This window comes from Peromyscus leucopus, chromosome 5 (genome assembly GCF_004664715.2).
Source record: "Peromyscus leucopus breed LL Stock chromosome 5, UCI_PerLeu_2.1, whole genome shotgun sequence".
Classification (NCBI taxonomy): domain Eukaryota; kingdom Metazoa; phylum Chordata; class Mammalia; order Rodentia; family Cricetidae; genus Peromyscus; species Peromyscus leucopus.
Window position 1 is genome coordinate 140352102 of NC_051067.1, and position 24337 is coordinate 140376438.

Sequence of the window (24337 nt, forward strand, 5' to 3'; positions counted from 1 at the left end):
TTTAAATCGATCCATAGATGTCTGTTTAATTGTTGTTTGCAAATGATGATGTCAGATGGTCCTTTGGTGAAAGCAAGATAGAGAAGGAGGAAAGGACTTTAAATTTGAATGGAACGACATATAATGTGAAAGGTTTAAGTAGATCACCTAAACCTTTAGTAGATCCAGATGTGCCCTCTGTACATCTGGACTTCAACGTTTCAGTTTACTTTTCTATCATCCTGTGAGGACTTTGATTTTTACAACTTGGACAGATAAGATACAGTTTCTTGACCCTTATGTGCTCACTTTCATTGTTATTTCAAATATGAATAGTTGAAATGCTACCTTTAAAACATTATTTTTAAAAATTTAAGTAGGTCCATGTGGTTTCTTCTACTGGCCCCAGGCAGGCGGCCCCATGCTGGCTTGTAGGTGTCCATCCTGACCTGGTCCTAATGGCACCTGGCAGGGGCCATACATAGAGCATTAACTTGACTGCAGTATACAAAAGATTTGCTCACTGAAAACACTCTTTGGCTGGTGGTGGCACACGCTTTTAATCCCAGCACTCAGGAGGCAGAAGCAGAAGGAAATCTATGAGTTTGAGGCCAGCTTGGTCTACAGAGTGAAGTCCAGGACAGTCAGGACTACACAGAAAACACTGTCTCAAAAATGCAAAACCAACCAACCAACCAAAATTATTTGGATGCTCTTATCTGGAAACTTTATCAGCCAGAGCTCAAACACTGAATTATAATCTACTAGGGTACTTTTCTCCCATTTTTTTCAAAGGCTAATCTGACTCCCTTTTATTCTTTTTTACTACTGAAAGATTTCTTTCATACAATATATTTTCATTAAGATTTTCCCTTCCCTTTTCTTCTCCAAGATCCTCCCTGCTTCCCTACCCACCCAAATCCACACCCTTTCTTTCTATCTTACTAACATACAAACAGGCATTAGTAAAAATTATAATAAGTAAATAAATAAATAACCAGAAAAGTAACAAAATAAACAAAACCAAACCAAAAATAGGCAAGGAAAAGGCACTAGGAATGCATAGAGACACTGGGACACACACACTTGCACATACAGAAAATCCATTAAAAACACAATCAGAAACCATAGTACATAAGGTAAAGGTCTATTATCAAAACCATTTATAGTGCCTTGACAAAGCTTTGTGAGAAGTTTTCCTTTATTCAGCCTCTCAGCAGGCAGTTGTTGTTGGATCCATCCTCTGTGGTCCACTCGGTAAGGGGGATGTCAATGCTGTCCCTTTGTTTGTTTTTAAGTTATTTTTCTTCTGTGTATATTTATCGCCACAGATTCTGGAAGCCCTAGCCAAAAGTGATGATCATTTTGTACAAAACTGCACCAGCCTTAACTCTTTGAATGAAGTAATACCCACAGAGCTTCAGAATAAATTCAGCACCATGTGCAGTGAAAGGATTGAGCATGTATGCCACAGAATATCGAGTTATAGAAAGGTAAATAGCCTCTATTTTACTTGATGCTGTTATTGAAGTTATCGTTGGAGTCACTTTTAAATCACTTTCTGATATCTTCTTTAAATAGGTGTTATGTACTCATTTATTGAAATAATATTCGTATAATTTTCTTGTTCAGTTTTCTGTTGCTGTAACAAGATGCTAGAGACCAAGTAGGTTTTTCTCCCTTGAAGGTCTTTTGCACTTATGTTGTTTCCAGTGCATCTTTGTGGGGTTTCTGTGTGTATGAACTGTGTCTGGATGTGTTTCCCGGGCTTTTTCTCCTGGTAGTTTGTTTGTTTCATCCTATTCTGGTTTGTTTATTTTTATTTTATCTAATTTTGTAACTAGTTTCTTTTTATTTTTTGGGGATGTTTGTAGTCTAATGTAAGAGAGAAAGAAAGGGTATGTATCTGGTGGATGGATTTGGGGATCTAGGAGGAGTTCGGAGGCGAAACTGTAATCAGAATATATTGTATAAAAGTCTATTTTCGATAAAAACAAACAATCAGAAAAGGAAAACACACACACACACACACACACACACACACACACACACACACACACACACACACACGGAAAAGAGTCCTATGAAAATAGATCCCAAGATCTTATGTAGTTGCTGAAATTGAATGCCATGTCTGGCCTTCTGCTTTGTGGTGACCTAAATGAAAAGGGAAATGGTCTACTTTATAACTATCAAAATCTCTGTGAGATATGTATGTGTAAGTATGCATGGATGTCCTGCTTAAGGTTACTATTGCTATGATAGAACATCATAACCAAAAGCAACTTGGGAGGAAAGGGTTTATTTAGCTGCTCATCGTGGAAGGAAGTCAGGACAGGAACTCAAACAGGGCAGGAACCTGGAGGCTGGGCTGATGCAGAGGTCATGGAGGGGTGCTACTCACTAACTTGCTTCACATGGCTTGCTCAGCTTGCTTTCTTATAGAACCCAGGACCACCAACCCAAGGTTGGCATCACCCACAATGGGCTAGGTCCTCCTCCATCAGTCACTAAATAAATGCCCTACAGTTTGCCCTCCAGCTGCATATTATAGAGGCAGTTTCTCAATTGAGGCTCTCTCCTCTCAGATGTCTTTAGCTTCCATCAAGTTGACATAAAACTAGCCAGCACAGTAGCCTTTCTTGGGTTCATTTTTCTAAAGAAAATCTTTCATACCATTTTTTAATTTTTTTTTCAGAATTTATACTTGAGTATTATATTTACATCATTTCCACCCCTCATTCTTCTCCCACATGCTTCCCCTGCTCCATCTCAAATTTATAACCTCTCCTTCTATAAGTGTATGTGTGTGTGTGAGTGTGTGTACATGCGTGCGCATGTGCTCGCACACATGCATGTTCACCTCAAGAGTCCATTTAGTATTGCTTGTATGTATGTGTTTAGGCCTGGTGTTCAGGATTGGATAATCTATCAGGGAACTTACCCTTGAAGAAAATTCTTTCTCCCTCTGTCTGCAACCATTGATTGCCTGTAGCACTTCATCAAGGGTTATTGCCTTGTGAATGTTCTCCTATCCACATTGGCTAAGCAAATATATTGTTGAGCTTTCATGAGGGTAAGTATCCCTGTCATGTCTATAACACACTGTCTAGCAGCAGACTTCCTGCTCCTCTAGCTTGTAGAATTTTTCCTCTCTCTCTTCTGCTGTGTTCCCTGAGTCATAGATACAGAAGTTACACTGTCGATGTAGCAGTTGAGGCTGGGTACCCAGGGCTACTTACTCTCTTCATTTTGACTAGTTGTCACATCAGGTTTTGTAGTGGCAACACCAAGAAGTATCATAGGTAGTGATCATAAATAGACCACTGCAAAGAATGAGTGAAACTGAATGGAGTATTTTGTGCTTCAGATATTTTCAGTGCATAGGCCATTAGCTCTATGTTCCATAATAAAATGAAAGCAAAGTTGTAAGATGGGCTGGGAAGAAAAGAGAAATGTAGCATGGTCTTACATGTTGGTAACAGAGGCATGAGGAAAAGTTACTTGAGGATTCCTGTCCTCTCACACTTAACCATAATTGAAAAGAAAGATCAAAATATATGCAGTGAGGGTAGTCATGCCCTTTTTACTGGCTAGAAGTCCTACCAAGATAGTTGAACACCCTGGCATCACATATTGGTTTGTATGAGGTACTATCTAGAGCTCTGTAGCACCCTACAGTTTATGGCTGTCTATTACAGGAATCAGGCAATGTGTGCAGTAGTTTACAGAATTATTTTTATTTGTGTGTGTGCACATGTGCGTGTGTGTGTGTGTGTGTGTGTGTGTGTGTGTGTGTGTGTGTGCATATGCCACAGTGTGTGGATGCCTGCAGAAACCAGCGAGGTCATTGGGTTCCCCAGAGTTCAAGTTACAGAGGCTTGTGAGCCACTGATGTGGGTGCTAGGAACTGAACTTTGGTTGGGAAAGCAACAAGATCTCTTAACATCTGAGCCATCTCTCCAGCTCCATATATAGTCTTACACTATCTTACCAAAACAGTGAGATACACATTCCGTGTCTCACTGATAAAGTAGCTAAAGTTCTGAGCTGTCGGGGAACTTGCCCAGTGGCTCATAGCTGATCACAGTGCTGGCAATTGAAGTTTGATGATTTTTATTCCAGCAGTGGTTCTCGTTTGCTTACTTACATTTGGTGTTGTGTTTTCTTAAACAGCTAATGTACTAACAGTGTGGTTCTGACTCCAAGAACAATAGGATCCCTGTAAAGGACAAATCACTGGTTTTGAATAGTCAACGATGGTAGCTCCTACAGTAAAAGGACATGTCAGGCAGGTTACGCTACTGTACCTCTTTAATCTCAGCACTCGGGAGGTGGAGGCAGGTCAATCTCTATGAGTTTGAGGCCAGTCTAATCTATATAGTGAGTTCCAGGCTAGCCAAGGCTTCATAGTGAACCCTGTTTGAACAACCACCACAACCACCACCACCACCACCACCACCACCACCACCACCACCACCACCACCACCACCACCACCGCAAAGCATGTCAAAGTGACAGGGAGGAGAAATGCCATTCAAATAGTATAGAACTGAGAAGATGGATTATTGCCTGAATTAGGAGGGAAGATTTGGGTTAGTTGCAGTCAGAGTAGAAAAGGAATGAAATCAGGTATTTCCAGTGATTCTTTTGTTTGTAATAAGGCAGTAATATAATGTGTTCTTGGATGAAGTCAGAGTGGAAATGTTGCTGGTCTTTACAACCTGCCTAGATACAAGTTGGTGGTGACCTGGGATGGTTAAAAGTCCATGAGATGAAAGATGTCTGGGGTGCAACATGCATGCATATGATGGCTTATGGAAGGTCAAGGTTCTATCACTTCTTTTCTAAAATTAATAAGTGTGTAATAAGGTAAGGGGTGTGAGTGGGCTCAGAAGCATACACTGCCAAAGTGGCAAAGATTCCAAGACACATTATATTGGTGAATTGAAGGTATTCTGCATTTATGTAGAAGTAACTGGGGTCCTGTGAAATTTTAATGTAGACATGGCCAGCTTTGTGGGCAATGATCACAGATGATAAAAATCCTATCACTGAATTGCAGACTATCCTGAGATATGTGTCATGGGTTTAGTCTCAAAGCTCTTATTCATGCTGAGTCCCATCCTGCTTCTGCCTCTAGGAAATAACTCTTGCCTCAGGTCTTGTAGGAGGCATTTGAATGCTCTCTCACTTTTGTTATTAATCAAGAAACATCTAGTCTTGTAAGGCCTGATCGTTGTATAAACTGGGCTCATTGTCATCTCACTTGGCCATAAATAAACTTGAAATAATTGGCTATAGTTTTCATTAGAGGGAGATTCAGGGATAGCATGAAAATATGTCAAGGACCTTTCTATTTTGAATGGGATGTTGATAATTATAGTAGTTTGTAGAAGATTAGCTCAGTGTATCTATCAAGTTCATGTCAACAGAAACCACAGCCTTTGTGAACGCAGAGTTTTAATTCCCACATATTTATTTTGAAGCTATTATTATCATCATTTTTTTCTTCCAAATGAAAGCTTTTGACATATTTCTTTTTGTGAAATAAAATGTATTCATAGAACTCAAAGATCAGTGAAGTGCTCAGCCATCATCAGAGAAGCTTCCTCCTGCAGCAGATGGGAACAAGTACAGAGACCAACAGTTAGACTTTACATGAGCAGACACACACACACACACACACACACACGCAGACAGACAGAAACACTCAGCCCTAAATGGGATGTCTCCATGAAATTCTTCCCCTCAGAGCTCAGGGAAGTCCTCAGAAGAGGAGGCAGAAAGAATGTAAGACCAGCAGGGATGGGGGACACTAGGAAAACAAGACCCTCTAAATCAACATGATCAAAGCTCTTATGAACTCACAGAGACTAAGTCAGCATCCTCAGGGTGTACATGGGTCTGCATCAGATCTCTGTGTATATATTGTGGCTTCTAGTTTAGTGATTTTACGGGATTCTTGAGTGTGCGAATGAGTGACTTTCTGATTCCTGTGCCTTCTCTTGGGTTCTTTTCCTTCTGTAGGTTTGTCTTTTCCAAATTTGATGTAATAGTTTTGGTTTTTATCTTAATATATTTTATTTTACTATATTTTAAAAAAATGAATGGATGAAAACCTAGCCACCAGGGTAAAGATTAAACAACTGAACTGTCATTTACCTGCTGGGGAGGGAAAATCAGTTTTCTCCTATGGAGTGACATTGGATGTATCAACCACTCCAGGGCAGTCCTCGTGTTCAGGAGTAGTTGACCAATATATAATGGATGCCACAGTTTTTTGTGTGTGCTTTTGTTTGGTTACAATTTGGTAGGTTTGTTTGCTTGTTTGCTTGTTTCTTCTGTTTGAGTATTGTTTTATCTTGTTCTCTTGGTTTGAGGGGCTTTTGCTGTTGTATTGTGTTTTTGAGCAAAAATTTAAAGTTGTGTAGGTAGGGAAGGGTAAGGATATGAAAGGACCTGGGGTAAGAGAAAATATGATCAAAATATATTTAAATAAAAATTGTCTTATATAAAAATAAGTATCCATGGGAACTAAAATCTTAGGCTGGCTTTAGTTTATTCGGACTCTAAACATTTTAGATTTTAGAACTAAGAACTAATCAGTTCCTGTAGCTTCTGTAGTCAGGTTCCTGAGGTCATAATAGGTTTCCTACAGGCCACCAGATGTGTTTCTGTCCATGTATGATGTCAGCCTGGAGCATCCTGGACAACTGAATGTATCTCAAGAAGGAAATTATTCTGTGTAGCAGAACTGTGATTGGTTCAGGTGTAAAGCTGTGTTTTGCTTTGGGAACACGCTTCTTACACTGCACTGAAAGCCCTTCCTAATACTATAGTCACTATCCTGGTTGAAATAATTGGACTTATCATGAGGCTTGGGAATTCTTTGTAGGCATCCTAGGGGCAGTTCTTGTTTACACAAAAATATAACTGAAAGAATTGGAAAACTTCCTTTGAATTTCCCTTCTACTTTCCTACATATAATCCTCAAACTGACACATGGATTTGGAAAATAGTGCATAAATTTCTTCGCCCTCCTTTTCTAAGAAGATAATCTAATATAAAAATCTTTTTCCTAACTTCATTGCAAAGCATTTTACATTTAATTGAAATGGGAGACATCTGCAGAGTAATAATTTACTTTTATATTATCTCTGGGTTTTAGTTAAATGACTATATTGAATTTAAACATGAATTAGCTTCCAGCGCATAAATTACCTGAAGTTTCATGTCCAAGAACTGTGCATTCCTGTCAGTTTACAAATACTCATTCATTATCACCTGTATTAAAAACGTATCCTTCCTTGCCCTCTGCCTCCTCTCCACCCCCTGTTTCATTCTTTCTTCTCCTGGAAGGAGCCTTCCATATCCTTCAGTGTACCACTCACCCTCTTTTCTTCCTCAGCACTCTACAACTGGCTCAGATCCCGGCCATGCCACAGAAATGGCTATATTTTCTCAAAGCTCCTTCATTGCCCCCCTTTATCATGTTTCAGCAGAACCTGGTGCAGCTGACCTTGTTCTCTGGAACCCTGCCTATTCCTAGGCTGTGTCTTTTCCTGTTGATGTGTTCCTAGGACCTGAGCTTGTTTCTTCTTTTCTTTCTTACCTTTCATTGACAGTCTCCAGGGCTTAGTACTTGATGTTCTTTCATTCTGCATCCTTTGGTGATCTCAGTCGCCCGGTCTACTGAGCTTCTCCACATGAAGTTATGAATATCTCAGGCCTTACATGCTTCCAACAAAGTCCCCATTTCACCCCTCTGCAGTGTTCCCTGTCTGCTCCCTTCTCTGTCTCAGGCTTACATCCTCCTTTCATTAGGTCCACTCTATCTTTCCACATCTGTGGTTCCACATCCAGAGAGTCAACCCACTGCAGATCAAAAGCAGTTTGAAAAAATAAAATAACATAAAATTTTCAAATGCATTACAGTAAATGTTTATGTAGCATTTATGTTGTTCTGGGTATTATGGAAGCAATGTAAGGATGACTTTAAAGTTGTGTAAGGGTTGGTGAGATTGCTCTGTAGGGAAAAGATGCCTGTTAAGCCTGTTCGCCTTTTGTGGCCCTTGGGACCCATGGAGTAGAAGGAGAGTAGAACCCATGCAAGATGATCTCTAACTTCCAGATGTGTGCACCCCCACCACTCACAGGTAAATAAATGTAAAAATCAAAAGACAAAGTCATCTGTATGTGCTATATCGCTTTATATATGAGACTGAAGCATCTTTGGCTTTCAGTATCCCTACCGTGTTCTGGAATCAACTCCCTGCAGATTCAGATTCTAATTCATCACTAAATGGATAAAGGTGGCAGTGAGTTCAGGCTGTGTAAACACAGTAGGCCTAACATTCGGTCCTCTCCAGCTCTCCCCAGACCCGGTATATGTCTTTATTGAAAGTTATCAGTTTTCATTTGGGAAAAGTTGCTCCCCTTTCCTAGTAAACTTGGCCTTTCATTTAATGTTGTTCCAATGCTAAGCAGACTGAGGTTTGCTGACACACAGCACAGAGTATGTTCTTGCATAAGCACCACAGTTAGTTCACTGGCTATACCTTCCTTGTTTTAGGATTTTGTTCTGAAAGTTTTACCATGGAAACCAGGGAGCTAGTGTCTGGATACTCATTTTTACACCCTGTGCCGTGGTACCTGGGATGGAGACAACTCCTGTTGCTTTCTCTTCCCCTAAGGTTGTCTGCCTCAGTCCAGGTTGTGATGCTGTAACTGTGTACCATAGATTGGGTGACTAATGAGGAATAGATGCTTATTCAACTCACTATGCTAGCATCTGCTGGGACATCACATGAGACAGCGATCGTGCAAGCAAACTTTGCTTTTATAGCAGAGCCAGAGCCAGAGACACAAAGACATAGAGACACAGAGACAGAAGGATCCATATCTTGTCCAAGAACAATATACCCTTCGGGTCAACCTGAAGATCTCTCACTAGACATCACCTCTCAAAGGTCCCAGCACTGCCATTCTGGCTACAAAGCTGGAAACCTTTGAAGACATAGGTCTTCACACCTAAACCATAACATGAATTAAGTGTCTAACACATGCGTTTGGTATGCACAACGAATTCAGACTAGACATCCTAGGATGGTGGACAGTGCTGCTTTCTTGAGGCATTTGCCTCTCAGGATAGACTTTCTCCAGGATTCTTATTTTGAAGCAGTTCAGGTACATTCCGACACAGGGCTATGATTTCCCTCCAGGTGAGGTGGCAGGAATTTGTGTTGTGACATGGATCTGAGAGTCTACCTCTCTGCCCCTGGCCCCTCCATCTCTTATCACTCGAGTGCCTACTTCTACCCTTAAGCACTTCATTGCACCACCCTGTTCATCACCTGAACATTTCTGATCACTTCTCTTGTATGTCTGTTATGTGTTTGTTATACATGTATCATTCCACCTAGCTACAATTGCGCTACATATGATGTAACTTTCTGGTTGTTCTGTTTAACAGTAACATGCATAAAGTTCTACTCCTAGAGTGTGTAATTCATGGAAAAGGGGTTGTATCCCCAGTGTTTATATCGGTGACCACAACACATACTTTCCTCTCTTGTTTCTGACAAGATGGAGAATTGGTTGAAAGATGAAGCAAGGGAATCTTAACCTCTTCTTGTGGTTGCTATCATGACATAACAAAATTTACTGCTGTGCCTCTGTGTGTCAGGAAGGCTTAGCTAAGACTTCAGTCTTGAAAGTAGAAAAGAACTTGGGGTTGAATTTTTGCATCTAGCCTGCCTTAAATGCTGGATGTGTCTCAGCTGGAAGTTTATTAGTAAGGTGAAGAGCTAGATCTGGAATCCCTAGAGTTCATTAATTCTTTTCAGTGTACATGGTCATCAAGTTTGGTGGTAATCTTGTCAATGATTTTCTGGATTTCATTCTGATCCTCACTGTATTGTTTGAGCTATACAGCTAAATATAAAATATAAATATTTTAACATACATATTATACACGCCTATGTATACATACAGTTATATGTCTGTATATGCATATGAGAGGGTTTTTTTTGCCAATATTGAGCTCACACTTATGGAATATGATCTTTCATATTTACCATTGTATTTAACATAAAATGTTCAGTGATAGTCTTAATTTTTTTCTTTTCAATGCCAAAATTGTTCTGCTGGTAATATAAGAAGGTAAGATCATGGTTGTAATTTTAGAGAGAAGGAATCAGTACGTTTATTTAATCCAACCTCCTATTTACTGAGTGATAAGATACTGACTTTTCCAAGGTCATATTGAGTCCTGTGATAATCTCGACACCAAGTTCAAAAGCCATTAAAGGCCTTCGGAAACCACAATCCAGTTGGGCTCTATGAGGTGTCTACTTCTTGTATACAAGACTGTTACCCCATGGAGTTTTCCTTTTGCCAGCTGAGCTAGAGTAAAGAGATTATTCCCAATTATGAGAAGGGCTACAGGTGCTCTCTCATTTGTAGCCAGGGAAATGGAAACTGGGCTAGAGCTCCTGTAAGACTCCTGATGACTTTCTGCTGAAGAGAAAGTGTTTGGCAATGAGTAAGAAACATCTAGACACACTGAATTTTGTACAGAGGTCCAGTGTGAATGGGTAGTGTATGCAAGGAACTATATACAAACTAGAAGGAGTTTAGGGAACAAGGGGAGAAGAAGACCTTTAAAGTAAGGGGAAGCAGGCTTGGTGAGAACCAGAATGTTGTTGACTACCTAGACCCTGGAAGGAGCCTGTGGAGTCCATGGGAAAGCCTCTGCAAGTTTAGGGTAGCAGGTAGCCACACTTGTAAGCCACGGATCATTTGGGCGGCAAATGATTCTTTCTTGTCAAAGGCATGGAAGAAGAGTACACTCTGGGCCAGCACCTCCTTGGCTTGCTGCTGGGTCTGCACAGACTCATGCTTTGGGTGGCTTTCTGGCAGTGCTCAGGATGCTCCTGTCCTCTTCCAACCTTGACCACCTATAGCTGTACTATTTGGTGACTTGCCTAGTTTTAAAACTAGCTGACTTCCTGCTCTGATGCCCCTTCTAGCAAGTTTCTCTATTAGGCTATCTCAGCTACTGAAACCCAAGGGACCAAGTGCTAGGAAGTTGTATTCTCACTGAGGTTCATTCTTTCTAACCCCCAACTCACTGTCAGAGCCTCAGCTGAACCTTCAGTTGCTGTCTATATGAATTGCTGTATTGGGATGTTGGGGTTTTGAAACAGCCATGTAAATTCTAACATTCCATTCATTTTCCCTCATTCAGGTGATACGCTTGAATTTCCTTTTGAGTTTGTTGTGTCCGATGCCTGTGAGAGAGCTGAGTCATTACTGTGTGTTCGGCTCACTCCCGTCTCTTTTTTAATTTGCAGTTCTCTCGGGTGCTGAAGAACAGAGCCTGGCCTACTTTTAAGCAGGCCAAATCTAAGATCTCCCCACTGCACAGCAGTGACTTCTGCCCAACCAACTGCCATGTCAACGTGATGGAAGTTTCTTATCCTAAAACATCAACTTCCCTGGGGAGTGCCTTCGGTGTTCAGCTGGATAGTAGGAAACACAGTTCTCAGGACCGAGAAAATAAATCTTCAGAGCCAGGTATGTTAGCTTTTGAAAAGTTGTCAACTCACGAATAGGAATTTAGGCAATGTATAGCTAGCTACGCCTGTAGCTTAAAATTTGGGAGATTCCTAGTGTTCAGGGAAGCCTCTGTTTTAATAAAGAAAGGATTCCTTGCTCTGCTTGCTTAGATTATTTCATATATGTACGTATAGAATAAAGACAGTCGATGCTTTCAGGATTTCCCTTTAAGAAGAAAGCTTTCTCTTGCTTTCATTATATGTATGGTTCATCCGGCTGTGAAAGGTTCTTAATGTGAAGTTGACACTGTAGCTGTGAGAACAGTAGGGAGGCACAGGAGAAGGACACACATGCGGTTGTCAATCATTGCAGTAGGACAAGTGAATCAATTCTATGTATAGATTTTAATAACAATGCCTTACAAACTTTAATTTCTGAACTAAATTTAGCATTGGATTGACATTTTATTATATATAAACTTGCACTTTTAAAATGTGCTGGACTGCATAAGTAGAAGTTAAATGATGGAATGATTTGAATTCCCCAGGGAAACTGAGCCCCATGGTCTATATTCAGCACACAATCACAACCATGGCAGCCCCTTCGGGCCTGTCACTGGGACACAAAGACGGCCATGGACTCCGATATTTATTGAAAGAGGAAGACTTAGAAACTCAAGACATCTATCAGAAGCTCCTCATCAAGCTCCAGACTGCACTGAAGGAGGTGGAGCTGTGTGTTTGTCAAATAGATGAGTAAGTATGTTATGCCGTGCACAGAAGTTTGCATGAATAAAGAGTTAGGCAAGATGTCGTTTTTGGAAAGTATGTTCACTATTTGTGGGAATTGTGTGCTGACCATAAATACCTTTTCCATTCCACCTTGTAAATGATATGAAAATGCAATTCATGTGGATAAGAATTTTAAGGAGTCATTCAATTATAAAAGCAAGAATGACACAAGAAGAGCATTAAATCATTTTACATTATTATACATTGAAACATGTTTAAAGCTGGGCCCACTGGCACGGGTCTGTAGTCCCAGCTACTTGTGGAGGCCAAAGCAAGAGTATCACAATTTCACGGCCAAACTAGGTTACATAGGGAGTTCGAGACCAGGCCAGGCAACTTAGCAAGACCCTGTCTCAAAGTAAGAAGTGAAAAAAAGCTTGGGGAGGGGTAATAGACCAGTGGTAGAACATTTGCCTGTGTGCATGAGACTTCATGTCCAATTCTGAGTACCACGGTGGGGGTGCATTTAAAAGTGTTCTAACTGTAAATGGAGAGTTACTTCTTGTGTTGTATTTTGAAGTTCAGAAAACAATCTTTAAATATGTTTCCCCGAGATATTAATAAGTGGTACATAGTACAGCACAACACATACTTAACATGTATTAAATGAGTTTAAGTAAAGCAATGTATTTTTAAGATCAATTCTTTTTCTGTTCTGATTGAATTAATGGACTAATAATTTGGATATTTTAGCCACGATAAGAATGAAGCAGTTCACGATCTCCTTGGTAACAAGACTCATTGATTTTTTTTTTTACGTAAGAATTTGATACTTGGGATGCCTGTGCTCCACAAGGGGGTATGCCGTATTTCGGTGTGAGATTATGGCAGTTCATCTGGCAGTTTAGCATCATAAAGAAAAAGCGGCTTTTGGAAAAGATCAGCTTGTCATTCATAGATGTAAATGTATGATGATAATAAATTTCAAATTTATGTTGAAAATGTAGAAATTAATGAGGAAAGCATCGACAGTACCAAAATCCTTGCTCATATTCTTAAGGAGTGAACATAGCTCACTCTGAAGGCCTATTTCCTAGGCTACGTATGAGGGACTCATTCCATATCCTTCCGCCTAGGAGTGAACATTATTCAATGTGTTTAGACCTGATAAGATTCTAAAAAGCATATAGAGGCCTTTATCCTATATGTTTTATGAAGTTGTGAAATTGCTAGCAGATGCAAAGTAAATACTTTATACACATACATCTCCCTACACTTCCACGGACAACTCTTGTTTAGAAGTAAAATATTTAAAATGTATTCCACACTTTCTGTAGTCTGACATACTGATGGAATCATAATTAACATTTCTTTTATGGTACATATCTTTAAAATTTAGAATCAAAGTAAAAGTTTGGAGATGCACAACATTAAAAATAATTCAAGTTATTGGGGCTGGAGAGGCAGCTCAGTGTGGAAGAGCCCTTGTGGTTATTCCAGAGAAACTGAGTCATTCCCAAGTACCCACATCATGTGACTCAGAACCATGTGTGTAATTCCAGCTTCGGGGGGGCCCAGTACTTCTGTGGATACCTGTGCTCATATGCATATACTCACATGCAGATAAGCATACCCACACATAATTAAAACTAAGAAAAATAAACCTTAAAAAGAAAATTTAAAATTCTCATATTTCAAAAATCCCCGTCAAGGATTGTTTACTCTGCCCTTTTCTGGAGTTTCAGGAATAATTTTGAGTGAGAATTTTATTTTCTTATTATCTAATGAACTAGGTTTTAAAAATGATGTATGGGATTTAAAATATTAAACTGTAGCTTCTGTGTTCATACAAATAAACTAAATGGGCTGAGGTCACTAAGACAACAGAGGACTATTTTTAAGCCATGGCATCGTGTTTTGAACTGTCTTGGAACCCTGTGACCAAGATGTTATTTTAAGGCATTATATGTGCTTTAATTTAGTAAGTTTCACGGCGTGTTCTATCTCAGAAGCCCATTTCGTCCTTCCCCTTGCAGTGAGTAGATGGATCTGTGTCATGGGCGCTGAGCCCTAGAGCTCAGCTCTCTGCAGGAGTTGTAGAGAATACCTGCACCCATCCTACAGTTCCACCCAGGCCAAGAGTTATTACTCTACTCTGCCTTTGTCAAAAGCAGCACTACTGATGTGTCAATGTACTGACAGCCAGCTCCTCGTGATGCTCCTCCAAACTTGGCTAATTTGTTGACTTTTTCAAGTTTTAAGTCATTCATATATTTCCAAGTAGATATATGTTCTCTTCCTTTCTATTTTTTTTTTTTTAATGGAGGCAACATTTTTGTTTTGATGATGTGGTTCCCTGTGGATGCAGCTCCTCACGCACAGTTGGATGCACAGAAGGCTCTTTGGAAAACTCACTTTTTCTTTTTTGAGGAACTTCATCTGTGTAATAAGAATAAAATCAGGAATTTCACTAGGGATGACATTTAGGGCTCTCTGTTTTATTACAGTCCAATACCAAGAGACCTCCTACCTTTAAAAAAAAGACAACTTGGATGACAGTTCTAAATATGATCCATGGAGAAAGCATGATGCAGTACAATTAGTTATGTTAGATGCTATTCTGTTTCTAAATAGTCTGTTTCTAAATATTTTAATTTTTTTCTTTGAAAATGGATTCTTTCCTCACCTCATACGTTCTGGTTACAGTTTCCTCTCCCTGACTTTTTCCAGCTCCTCCTCACCTCCTCTTCCATCTGGAGCTGCTCCCTTTCTATGAAAAAATTGGCTTCTAAGAGACAATAATAAAATATAATAAGATAAAATATAATGAGATAAAACAAAACCTATCACATTGAAATTGGACAGGACACACCTGCAGAAGGACAGACCTCAAGAGAAGGCACAAGAATCAGAGACCCGCAAGTGTACACACTTAGGAATCCTATAAGAACATGAATGGAAGTTTTATGGAAGCCATACTATATAATATATGCATAGAGGACCTGGTGCATTCCCATGCATGTCCTGTGTGCATTGCCTCAGTCTCTCTGAGTGCTTATGAGCTTTGCTGATGTTGATTTAAAGGGCCTTGTTTTCTTGGAGTCTTCCATCTCCTCTGGTACTTACCCTCTTTTTTTCTTTTTCTTTTACTAAATTTATTTATTTTACATCCCTGCTGCAGTTTACCCTCCCTCTTTTCTTCCCAGTTTCCCCCCCCCCCACAGGCTCCTCTGCTGCTCCCCACCCAGGGCAGGTCTTCCATGAGTATCAATAAAACATGGCATACGAAATTGTAGTAAGACTAATCACCTTCCCATGTATTAAGGCTGGTGAAGGCGACCCAGTATGAGGAGTAGGGTCACAAAAGCCAGTAAAAGAGTTGGGAGATCGTCCCTGTTGCCACTGTTAGGAGTCCCACAAGAGGACCAAGCTACACAACTGTAACATATATGTAGTGTCAGGTCAGTCCCACACAGGTTCCCTGGTTGTGTCCTGAATCTCTTCAGGACTTTGATCATGAAGAGGTGCTTGATTTCTTCAAAGACCATTCCTGCATCAAATGAGATGGTCATTTTTTTTATCTTTAGTTTGTTTATGTGGTGGATTATATTTATCCATTTATGTATGTTGAACCATTCCTGCGTTCTGGATGGAGCCCACTTGATCATCGTGAATGATCTTTGTAAATGAACAGAATCTTCCTTCTGTTTCAACTTTGTGGAATAATTTGAGGATTATTGGAATTAACTCTTTGACCTTCTGGTAGAATCTATGCTAAAACTAGCTCTGGGCTTTCATTGGTTGGGAGACATTTAGTATCTGCCTCTATTTCTGTAGGGTTTATAGGTTTGTTTAAATTTCCATCTAATCTTGATTTGACTTTGGAAGTAATATTTATTGAGATGATTATTCATTCTTTTAGATATTCCAATTTTGGAAATACAAGTTCTTCAAGCATGCCCTTATGATTCTCTTGATTTCCTTAGTGTCTTTTGTTATGTCCCCTTTTCATTTCTAGTTCTGCTAATTTGGAAATTCACTCTTCTTTTAGTTAAATTAGATAAAAGTTTGTCACTCTTATTGATTTGTTTCTCAATGGTGTTTCACTGACCCTTTGTATTGCTTCTCTTGTTTATTTGTTTCTATTATATTGTTTCTGTTGATTTCTGACCAGAGTTTGATTATTTTTTGCAATGTCCTCCTTTTGGGTGTGATTTCTTCTTTTTGTTCTAGACCTTTGATATTAAGTTGCTAGTATGAGATATTTTTAGTGAGTTTGTATTTATTTATTTTTTTATGTAGACACTTACTGCTGTGGACTTAAGTCTTAGAACTGCCGTTGTTGTATCCCATAAGTTTGGGTATGTTGTATATTCATTTCCATTCAGTCCTAGAAAATATTTAATTATTTTATAAATTTATGACTGGACCCATTTTTCATTTAGCAGAGAGTTATTCAGTTTCCATCCATTTATAAGCTTTCTCCTGTTTCTGGTGTTGTTGATATCCAGCCTAAATCTTGGGTGGTCAGACAGGATGCAGAGTGTTATTTCAATTTTCATGTATCTGTTGAGACTTGCTTTGTATCAAGTATGTGGTGAACATTCCTTGAGGTACAGAGAAGAAGGTATTTTGCATTTTGGTGCGATGTTTTATAAATATCTTTTACCAACTTATCTGCTCTTGGGCTTGGGGTACAGGTTTTAAGAATTGCAATGTCCTCTTGGTGGATTTTTCCTTTGATGAGTATGCAGTGTTATTCCCTCTCTCTTATGGTTAGTTTATGTTTGAAGTCTATTTTGTCAGATATTAGAGTGGATAATTTTCTAGGAAAATTTTTTTCCAACCCTTTGCCTTGAGGTGATGTCCATCCTTGATGTTAAGTCATATTTCTTGGATGCAGCAGAAGGATGGATCCTGTTTTTGAATCCATTCTGTCAGTCTATGTCTTTTTATTGAGGAATTGAGACCATTGATGCTGAGAGCTATCAATAAGCAGTATTAGTTGTTGTTATTTGTGGTAGTGGTTGTGTTGTGTGTGTGCTGTGTGTGCTCTGTGTGTGTGTGTGTGTGTGTGTGTGTGTGTGTGTGTGTGTGTGTGTACATACATGCTTCCCTCTTTTAATGTTGATCTTCTGGGACTATTTATTTTCTGTCTTTTCTTGGGTGTAGCCAACCTTTTTAGGTTAGAGTTTTCCTTCTAGAAAACTACTATATAGTGCTGGGCTTGTAGATATGTTGTTTAAATTTGACTTGATCATGGAATATCTTGTTTTCTCTAACTATGGTGATTAAAGTTTTGCTGGATATAGTAGTAGTCTGCTCTGGCATCTGTCATCTTGTAGAGTCTGCAGCAATCTATCAACTTCTGGCTTTTAGAGTCTCCATTGAGAAGTCAAGTGTAATTCTAATAGGTCTACTTTTATATGTTACTTGGTCTTTTTCCCTGTTAGCTTTTAATCTTCTTTTTTTGTTCTGTATGTTTAGTGTTTAGATTATTATGTGCTAAGGATAATTTCTTTTCTGGTCCAGTCTATTCGGTGTTCTGTATATTTCTTTTACCTGGATAGGTATCTCCTTCTTTAGGTTAGGGAAATTTTCTTCTATGCATTTTTTAAAGTATTTTGTTCTTTGACCTGGATTTTGTTTCCTTTCTCTTTTCCTTTTATTTTTAGATTTGGCCTTTTCATCATGTTTGAGATTTCCTAGATGTTGTGTGCCATGAGATTTTTAGATTTAACATTTTCTGTGACCAGTGTATCTATTTTTTCTATCATCTTCAATACCTGAGACTCTTTCTCCAGTCTCTTATATTCTGTTGTTGAAGCTTGACTCTGGTTCCTGTTTGAGTTCCTGAAATTTTCATTTCCAGATTTACCTTAGTTAGGTTTTCTTTATTGGTTTTATTTCCAATTTCCTGTCTTGAAAACTTTTATTCATTTCCTTCCACTGTTTGTTTGTATTTTTATGGATTTCTTTAAGAGATTTGTAGCTGAAGGTTTTTCTGTGTCCCACCCGGCTCCTGCAGCCCTGCAGTCCCATAGCTGTTCAGGCCCAAGTAAACACACAGAGGCTTATGTTATTTTTAAACTATTGCCATGGCAAGCTTCTTGTTATCTAGTTCTTATATCTTAAATTATAACTCATTTCTATAGATCTATATTTTGCCACATGGCTGTGGCTTACCGGTACTTTTACATCTTGCTTCTCATGGTGGCAGCTAGCTGCATCTCCTCTGCCTCTCCTTTTTCTTCCTGTCTGTCTGTTTGGATTTCTTGCCTGCCTGTAAGCTGCCTTGCCATAGGCCAGACAACTCTATTTATCAACCAATCAGAGCAACATATATTCACAGCATACAGAAAGATGTTCCCATCATTTCCCCTATTCTGTCTAATCAAAAAGGAAGGTTTTAACTTTAACATAGTAAAATTACATATAACAAAACAGTGATCAAGCAAGAATTATAGTAACAATATCTAGTCTATTTGTATTTGGCAAAATTAAAGAAAATATTCTATCATCTACCCAATATTTGTGAATCTAAAGTTCCATAACTAATTTATCTTTTATCATAACCAAGGAAAATTATAATTAAAACTATCTAGTCTTTAACTCCATCAAATACCTCAGAAGGATACAATATTACCTAAGTAAACAGGAAGAGCATTGTAAGCAATTTCCAAAAATCTGGAATGACAGAGATAGCTGACTACCTAGACAGTTACCCAAAATTCTTCTGTAACGTTGGGGCATCTATCTTCAGCCCATAGGCCTAGTCTTCCAGTCATTTTTTATTCTTGGGTCTCTGAGGGAGTTGAAGATTAGATAGTTATAGTTACAGTTTTCCTTGTTAAGAAATACAGAAAAGAAACTCACTAAGAGGTGTTAAATGTATAAGTTTGAAAGACATCATAAGATAGTTTTCTGTTGGTAATATAAGTTAGGATAGAAAGTGAATTAGGAACATTTTGGATTCTCCAAAATAGGATAGATGATGGAATTTTTTATCGGAATTTGTCAAATGCATATGAACTAGACATTGTTCATGTATTTATTGCTTGTATATATTGTATATAATTATTGTACTTATTGTCTATAGTTTTTCTTATTAGTCATAACTTTTTTTTTTGGTTTTTTCGAGACAGGGTTTCTCTGTGTAGCTTTGTGCCTTTCCTGAAACTCACTCTGTAGCCCAGGCTGGCCTGGAACTCACAGAGATCCGCCTGCCTCTGCCTCTCGAGTGCTGGGATTAAAGGTGTGTGCCGCCACCGCCCGGCTTAGTCATAACTTTTTGTTTTTATTTTTATTAGATGAAAAAGGGGAAATGTGGTAATATTTTATTTGTGCTGAAATGTGGTGATATTTTATTTGTGCTTTAATAAAGTTTGCCAGGAGATCAGAGGAAATAGCAAGCCATTTTAAGTAAATAAGAAGTCAGGCAGCACAAGCCCTTAATCCCTTAGCAGGCAGGATCTCTGTGTGTTCAAGGCCACACTAGGGAACAGAGCCAAGCGTGGTGACACAGGCCTTTAATCCCAATACCAACCCTAGAGGCCTGGAGGTCTGTACAGACAGACAGAAAGTTGTGTAGGAAGAAGTGAGGTAGCTGGGCTAAGATAGCCAATGAGAGGGCAAAACAACAAGGCAATGAAGACATGGGCAGACAGGAAGTAACTTGCATTTGGAAGCTGCAGAGTTGGTGAGGTAAGGTTGGCTGGTGGCTTTCCCTATTTCCCTGATCTCTCTAAGGCTTTCACCCCGATAATTGGCTCTATGTTTTTCTTTATTTAATAAGACCATTTATACATTCATCTACAGAGATTCATTCTTTTTTTTCTTTAAGGACATTTATTATATGTTACTGTGTTTTTAATCTGGTGTCTAGTCATGTGGGAAGGCGAAGATTGTAATTCTAGATGCTGATATCTGGTCTTCTCTGTTGTTGGATCAGTGTTTAGTTCCTTAGTTTCTGTTTCCTCTCTGGTTCTTAGGAAAGTGTGGTGGTTGTGTATTGTGTGGTGGTTGTGTATTGTGTGGTGGTTGTGTATTGCCTGGTAGGAAATTCTTCAGAGATCCAGATAAATGTGAGCATTTGAGGGAGGGGGGGTTCCAAGGTAAAATGTGTTCTGGATATTGGGAGCTGACACTTAGAAATGGGCTGGGCTGGGGAGCTGCCTGGAGGGATAGCAGGACTGAGAAAAGCAGGCTGTTACACCAGGATCTGCTTAGTGAGTACCCTGGGAATGAGGATCGACAGAGAGGAGCCATCACATCAGCTCTGCTGCAGAGTTGGGGATGAGACTGAGGGACTGGATTTGGAGGAGAGGCAGGAGAGGTGAAGGTCTGTAGTTAGCCTACTGCTTCCCTGGCCGGAGTGCAAATACATATATTTTCAAGAAAAAAAAAATTTGTAAATTGCGGCATTACTTCACTTGGTTTTTGATCCTTATATTTAAAGAACTAGTTTTAGCAATGGCTAGGTTTCAGTGAACTGCAACTAGTTAAAATGACACATTTTTCAGCTGCGAGTTCCCCATTCGGCTGTTGTGAAACCTTTGCCAGTTCTGTGTGCTTATTCGAAAAGGAACAAGACATGAACAATGGCTGGAGAAGTGAATTTGGTCTTCTTCGTGAACAGCATGTAATTTAATTCTAAATATAAACATCTTCCACATGATTTGATTTGCTGCATAATCTCTTTAAAACAATGCAGTTGTCCAAATGCCCGGGTTCCCCATTGCCCTTAGAATTCAGAGACGGTGCAGTGCAGTCAAGCTTACCAGGTTATTTTAAAGGCTTGTTACCAGAGCATTTTCTGACCACGTGATAATTATTCTTGGTCAGGGTGAAGAAGCAGATGTTGTGATAGCATTAAAGAAATTCCCTCATAAGACCTCATAGCCAGCCCTCCTAGAAGTTACGCTCATTCCTGCAAGGACCTGGTATTGAAGTTGTCTTATTTTGATGTCTGGGTACCCTATCACCCAATCACTTCTAGAAATCATTTTTTTCTATTACGTAGATATTTTACTTTATCTTCCTACTTAGTTTCAGATCCATAGATGGAAATGAGATGAATTTTGGTTGCAGTAACCCAACAGAAGTGGGTGTTACCGATATGATGAGGACTTGGTGGTTTCTGATTCACTCTGGGAAGCTGAATGATTTTTGCCTTTGAGTTGTTTGTGGTTAATTACATTTGGATATAAGTGAGAGGGAAAAAAATTCATAGGTGGTCCAGAATTCTTGATGGGAGTTTAAAATAGAGAATTTGTGTATTCTCCCTAGCATAGTGCAAATGAAGGGAGTGTGGGCAGTGCATGGTAAAAATGGGAACTTTGAGAACAGGCCTTGTTTTGCAAGTATCAGATAGCCTAAGATTGAATGATGAGTTGCTGTACACCAGGGAAGTTGGCACCTGGGATTGCAGTATTGTTGGTGGAATTATATTTGAAGCATTTTGCTTGTTAAATGTACAAACAGAACCATGCCTTCCCAAAAATCCTTCCAAGTGCTGCTGTGAAGGGTATATTGTGCTTTTATTCTCACTGACGTACTTCATTATTGTAGTTATTTGTGATTGCTGGGTGGGGCAGGGTCTCCAAATTGCCTCTCATTTAAATGCTTCTAAGACTGAATTATAATATTCTTATACTTAAACCTTTTACACACTTTTACCTACCAAGGGCTTATCCCAACAGCAAAGTGTTGTCCAACTTTTCAGTTCATCGAGTCAGAATTCAAATACTATCTTTGTTTTTGTCCACCTCATTTTTCTCCACTTACAGTACCTCATTAGGTTTGTTAGTTATACCTCAGACTATGTCCTTGCCTGTCACTCTTGACTGAGTTACCATCGTCCCTCACTGGTGTCTCTGGAGAGTTGCCCAGCTGAGCCTCTCTTGGATGCTTTCTGCATTCAACAGGTGCTGGAGAGATCCAGTGTAGTGAATTGGTCTGGTCCCCTCCTAAAGCCATAAGCAGCATTACATTGTAGTTAAATTACATCTATCCCTTTGTATCCAAGGGAGATTGTACCTAAAGCTCTCAGCAGATACTCAAATCTCAAGATGCTTTTATTTCTTGCATAAAATGGCATAGTATTTGTATATAAAACAGTCATACTTTTGTATATTAAATCACCTCTAGATTCCTTATAGTATTTACTATAATATAAATTCTAACTAAGTAGTTGTCATACTGTACTGTTTAGGGAATGATAACAGGGAAATGTTGCACATATGCAATGCAGGTAGAATGCTTTTTAGAAATACTTTTAATCTATGATTGGTTGATTGAGTCCATGGATATGGAACACACTGACCCAGATAGCCAATTGTAGGATCAAATCTATTATTTTAGCCTGCAAACTTCTGCATCGTTTGCCCCAAGCTCATGTCACTGAGTTCCAGCTTCACTACGCTCATTCTGTCCCTGAAAAATGACAACTATAGTCCTATATGAGGGTGTTCTGTCTCGTGGACCCTGCTCGTGAGAAGGTCTGCAGGTCAGCCAACCACTTGGGCTTTCAAGAATCAGGCTAAGAAAGATCCATAGAGAGAAGGAAAAAGCTCCTCCTCTCTAGACACTCTAGCCTTTCTCTGACATCTGCTTTCCACACAGCACCTTTGTCTTGTATCCCCTTATACTGTTCAAGAGCATGCTAACAATCCCACAGATTTCAAGAAACAAGGGTGTCTTTATTCATTCTTCGCGTCCATGTTGGGCAATTGTTTTTACTCAGAGGAGCAGACAGGTTCCCCTTTAACTAGAATGCTATTGATTGTCCTGCAGGAGAAAGGCGTAAGGTGGTTCTACCCAGGCATATAGGATTCTACTATCAGTAACACACACCACATCCTTCATCTTATATCACCTAAGACAATTCGGGTAGACACACCCATCCTCGGAGGACTAGGAAGGTGTCTCCTACTTTGATATGTACACTCGTGACCATCCACCCTCTCCAGTGTGTAAGACTTATGCGGAGAAGTCAAATTTTCTTAATTTGTAGTGTATGTATGTGACAGTATATGTCTCTCATCTCCTCCCCGCCAGCTGAAAATAGAGTCAATGCCTCCTTTATAAGGTGGAATTTAGATGTAAATGAATTAATACCTGGTCCATATTTACCACATCTACTATAAGAACCAAGAAATGCTATGACGATGGTATTTTGGAACACAGATAGGTGAGTTATAGTGTGCACAGAAGTTATTATCTATCAGTGTTTCATCCAAAGGAAACTGTTCTGGAGTAGGATTCTCCTCATAATTTAATTAAGTGGACCTTTGGTAGATAGATGCATGTTGAGCAAAAACAAAGGAAAGAATTTTTTGCCTGCACACAAAATATATATACTTTATTGTTGCTTCTTGGAATCTAGAAATGTTATGCATGTGATTTTTTCCCCCGTCATTCGTTTTGTTTGTAAGCTTAAACACTCATTCCCAGAGGGTCAGTACAAGTACATTGCAACTGTTTAAAATGTGAATACAATCCTTATTACTGTGAGAAAACTGTTTATGCTGAGCCCCATGACTTCTAATTTAAAATACCCACCAGCACCGAGGGCTCCTGTGAGATGAGAACTGCATGCCTTTCCTCCTTGGCATGCAGGGTTCATCTGTCTCTGCAGTAGGAGCTTGGGTAATTGGAGTTAGTCTAATGTTTTCATCTTGTGGAGGGAAGGAGTGAATAAATGTACAATCTGTCTTACAAGGCCTAGAAATATCTTTCAAGATAGAGAAACTGTCTTTAAGATAATTCATCATCACTTTGTGCTGAGGAAAATGTTCACAGAGTCTTGAGCAATGGAATTCTTCCGTTTCCACTGGTGTCTAACAACTATAAAATGCCACACATTATTCAAGCAGCACCTAACAGTGAGAACTTCCCTGACCAAACTATGTGAAACTGTAGCTCTGAACTGAATCTAGTGGGTCATGAGCAGGCTACATAAACAAGTGCTCTACTGTGGAGCCACACCAATGCCCAGCGCCATCCTTTTTTCTACTTATTTCCTAGAACTTTGCATTTGTCACCATCCGATGAACTATAAAGTT

The 24337-nt window shown here is 39.3% G+C and overlaps 1 protein-coding gene across 1 annotated transcript in view; it reads left to right on the forward strand.

The window, feature by feature from the left end:
* Positions 1-24337, forward strand: part of Prex2 (phosphatidylinositol-3,4,5-trisphosphate dependent Rac exchange factor 2) — a 307700-nt gene that overhangs the window by 154413 nt on the left and 128950 nt on the right. Inside the window, exons 23-25 of the mRNA XM_028864566.2 lie at positions 1311-1472; positions 11337-11559; positions 12089-12296. Of these exons, the coding sequence (XP_028720399.1) occupies positions 1311-1472; positions 11337-11559; positions 12089-12296 (593 nt within the window). The remainder of the gene's footprint in view (positions 1-1310; positions 1473-11336; positions 11560-12088; positions 12297-24337) is intronic.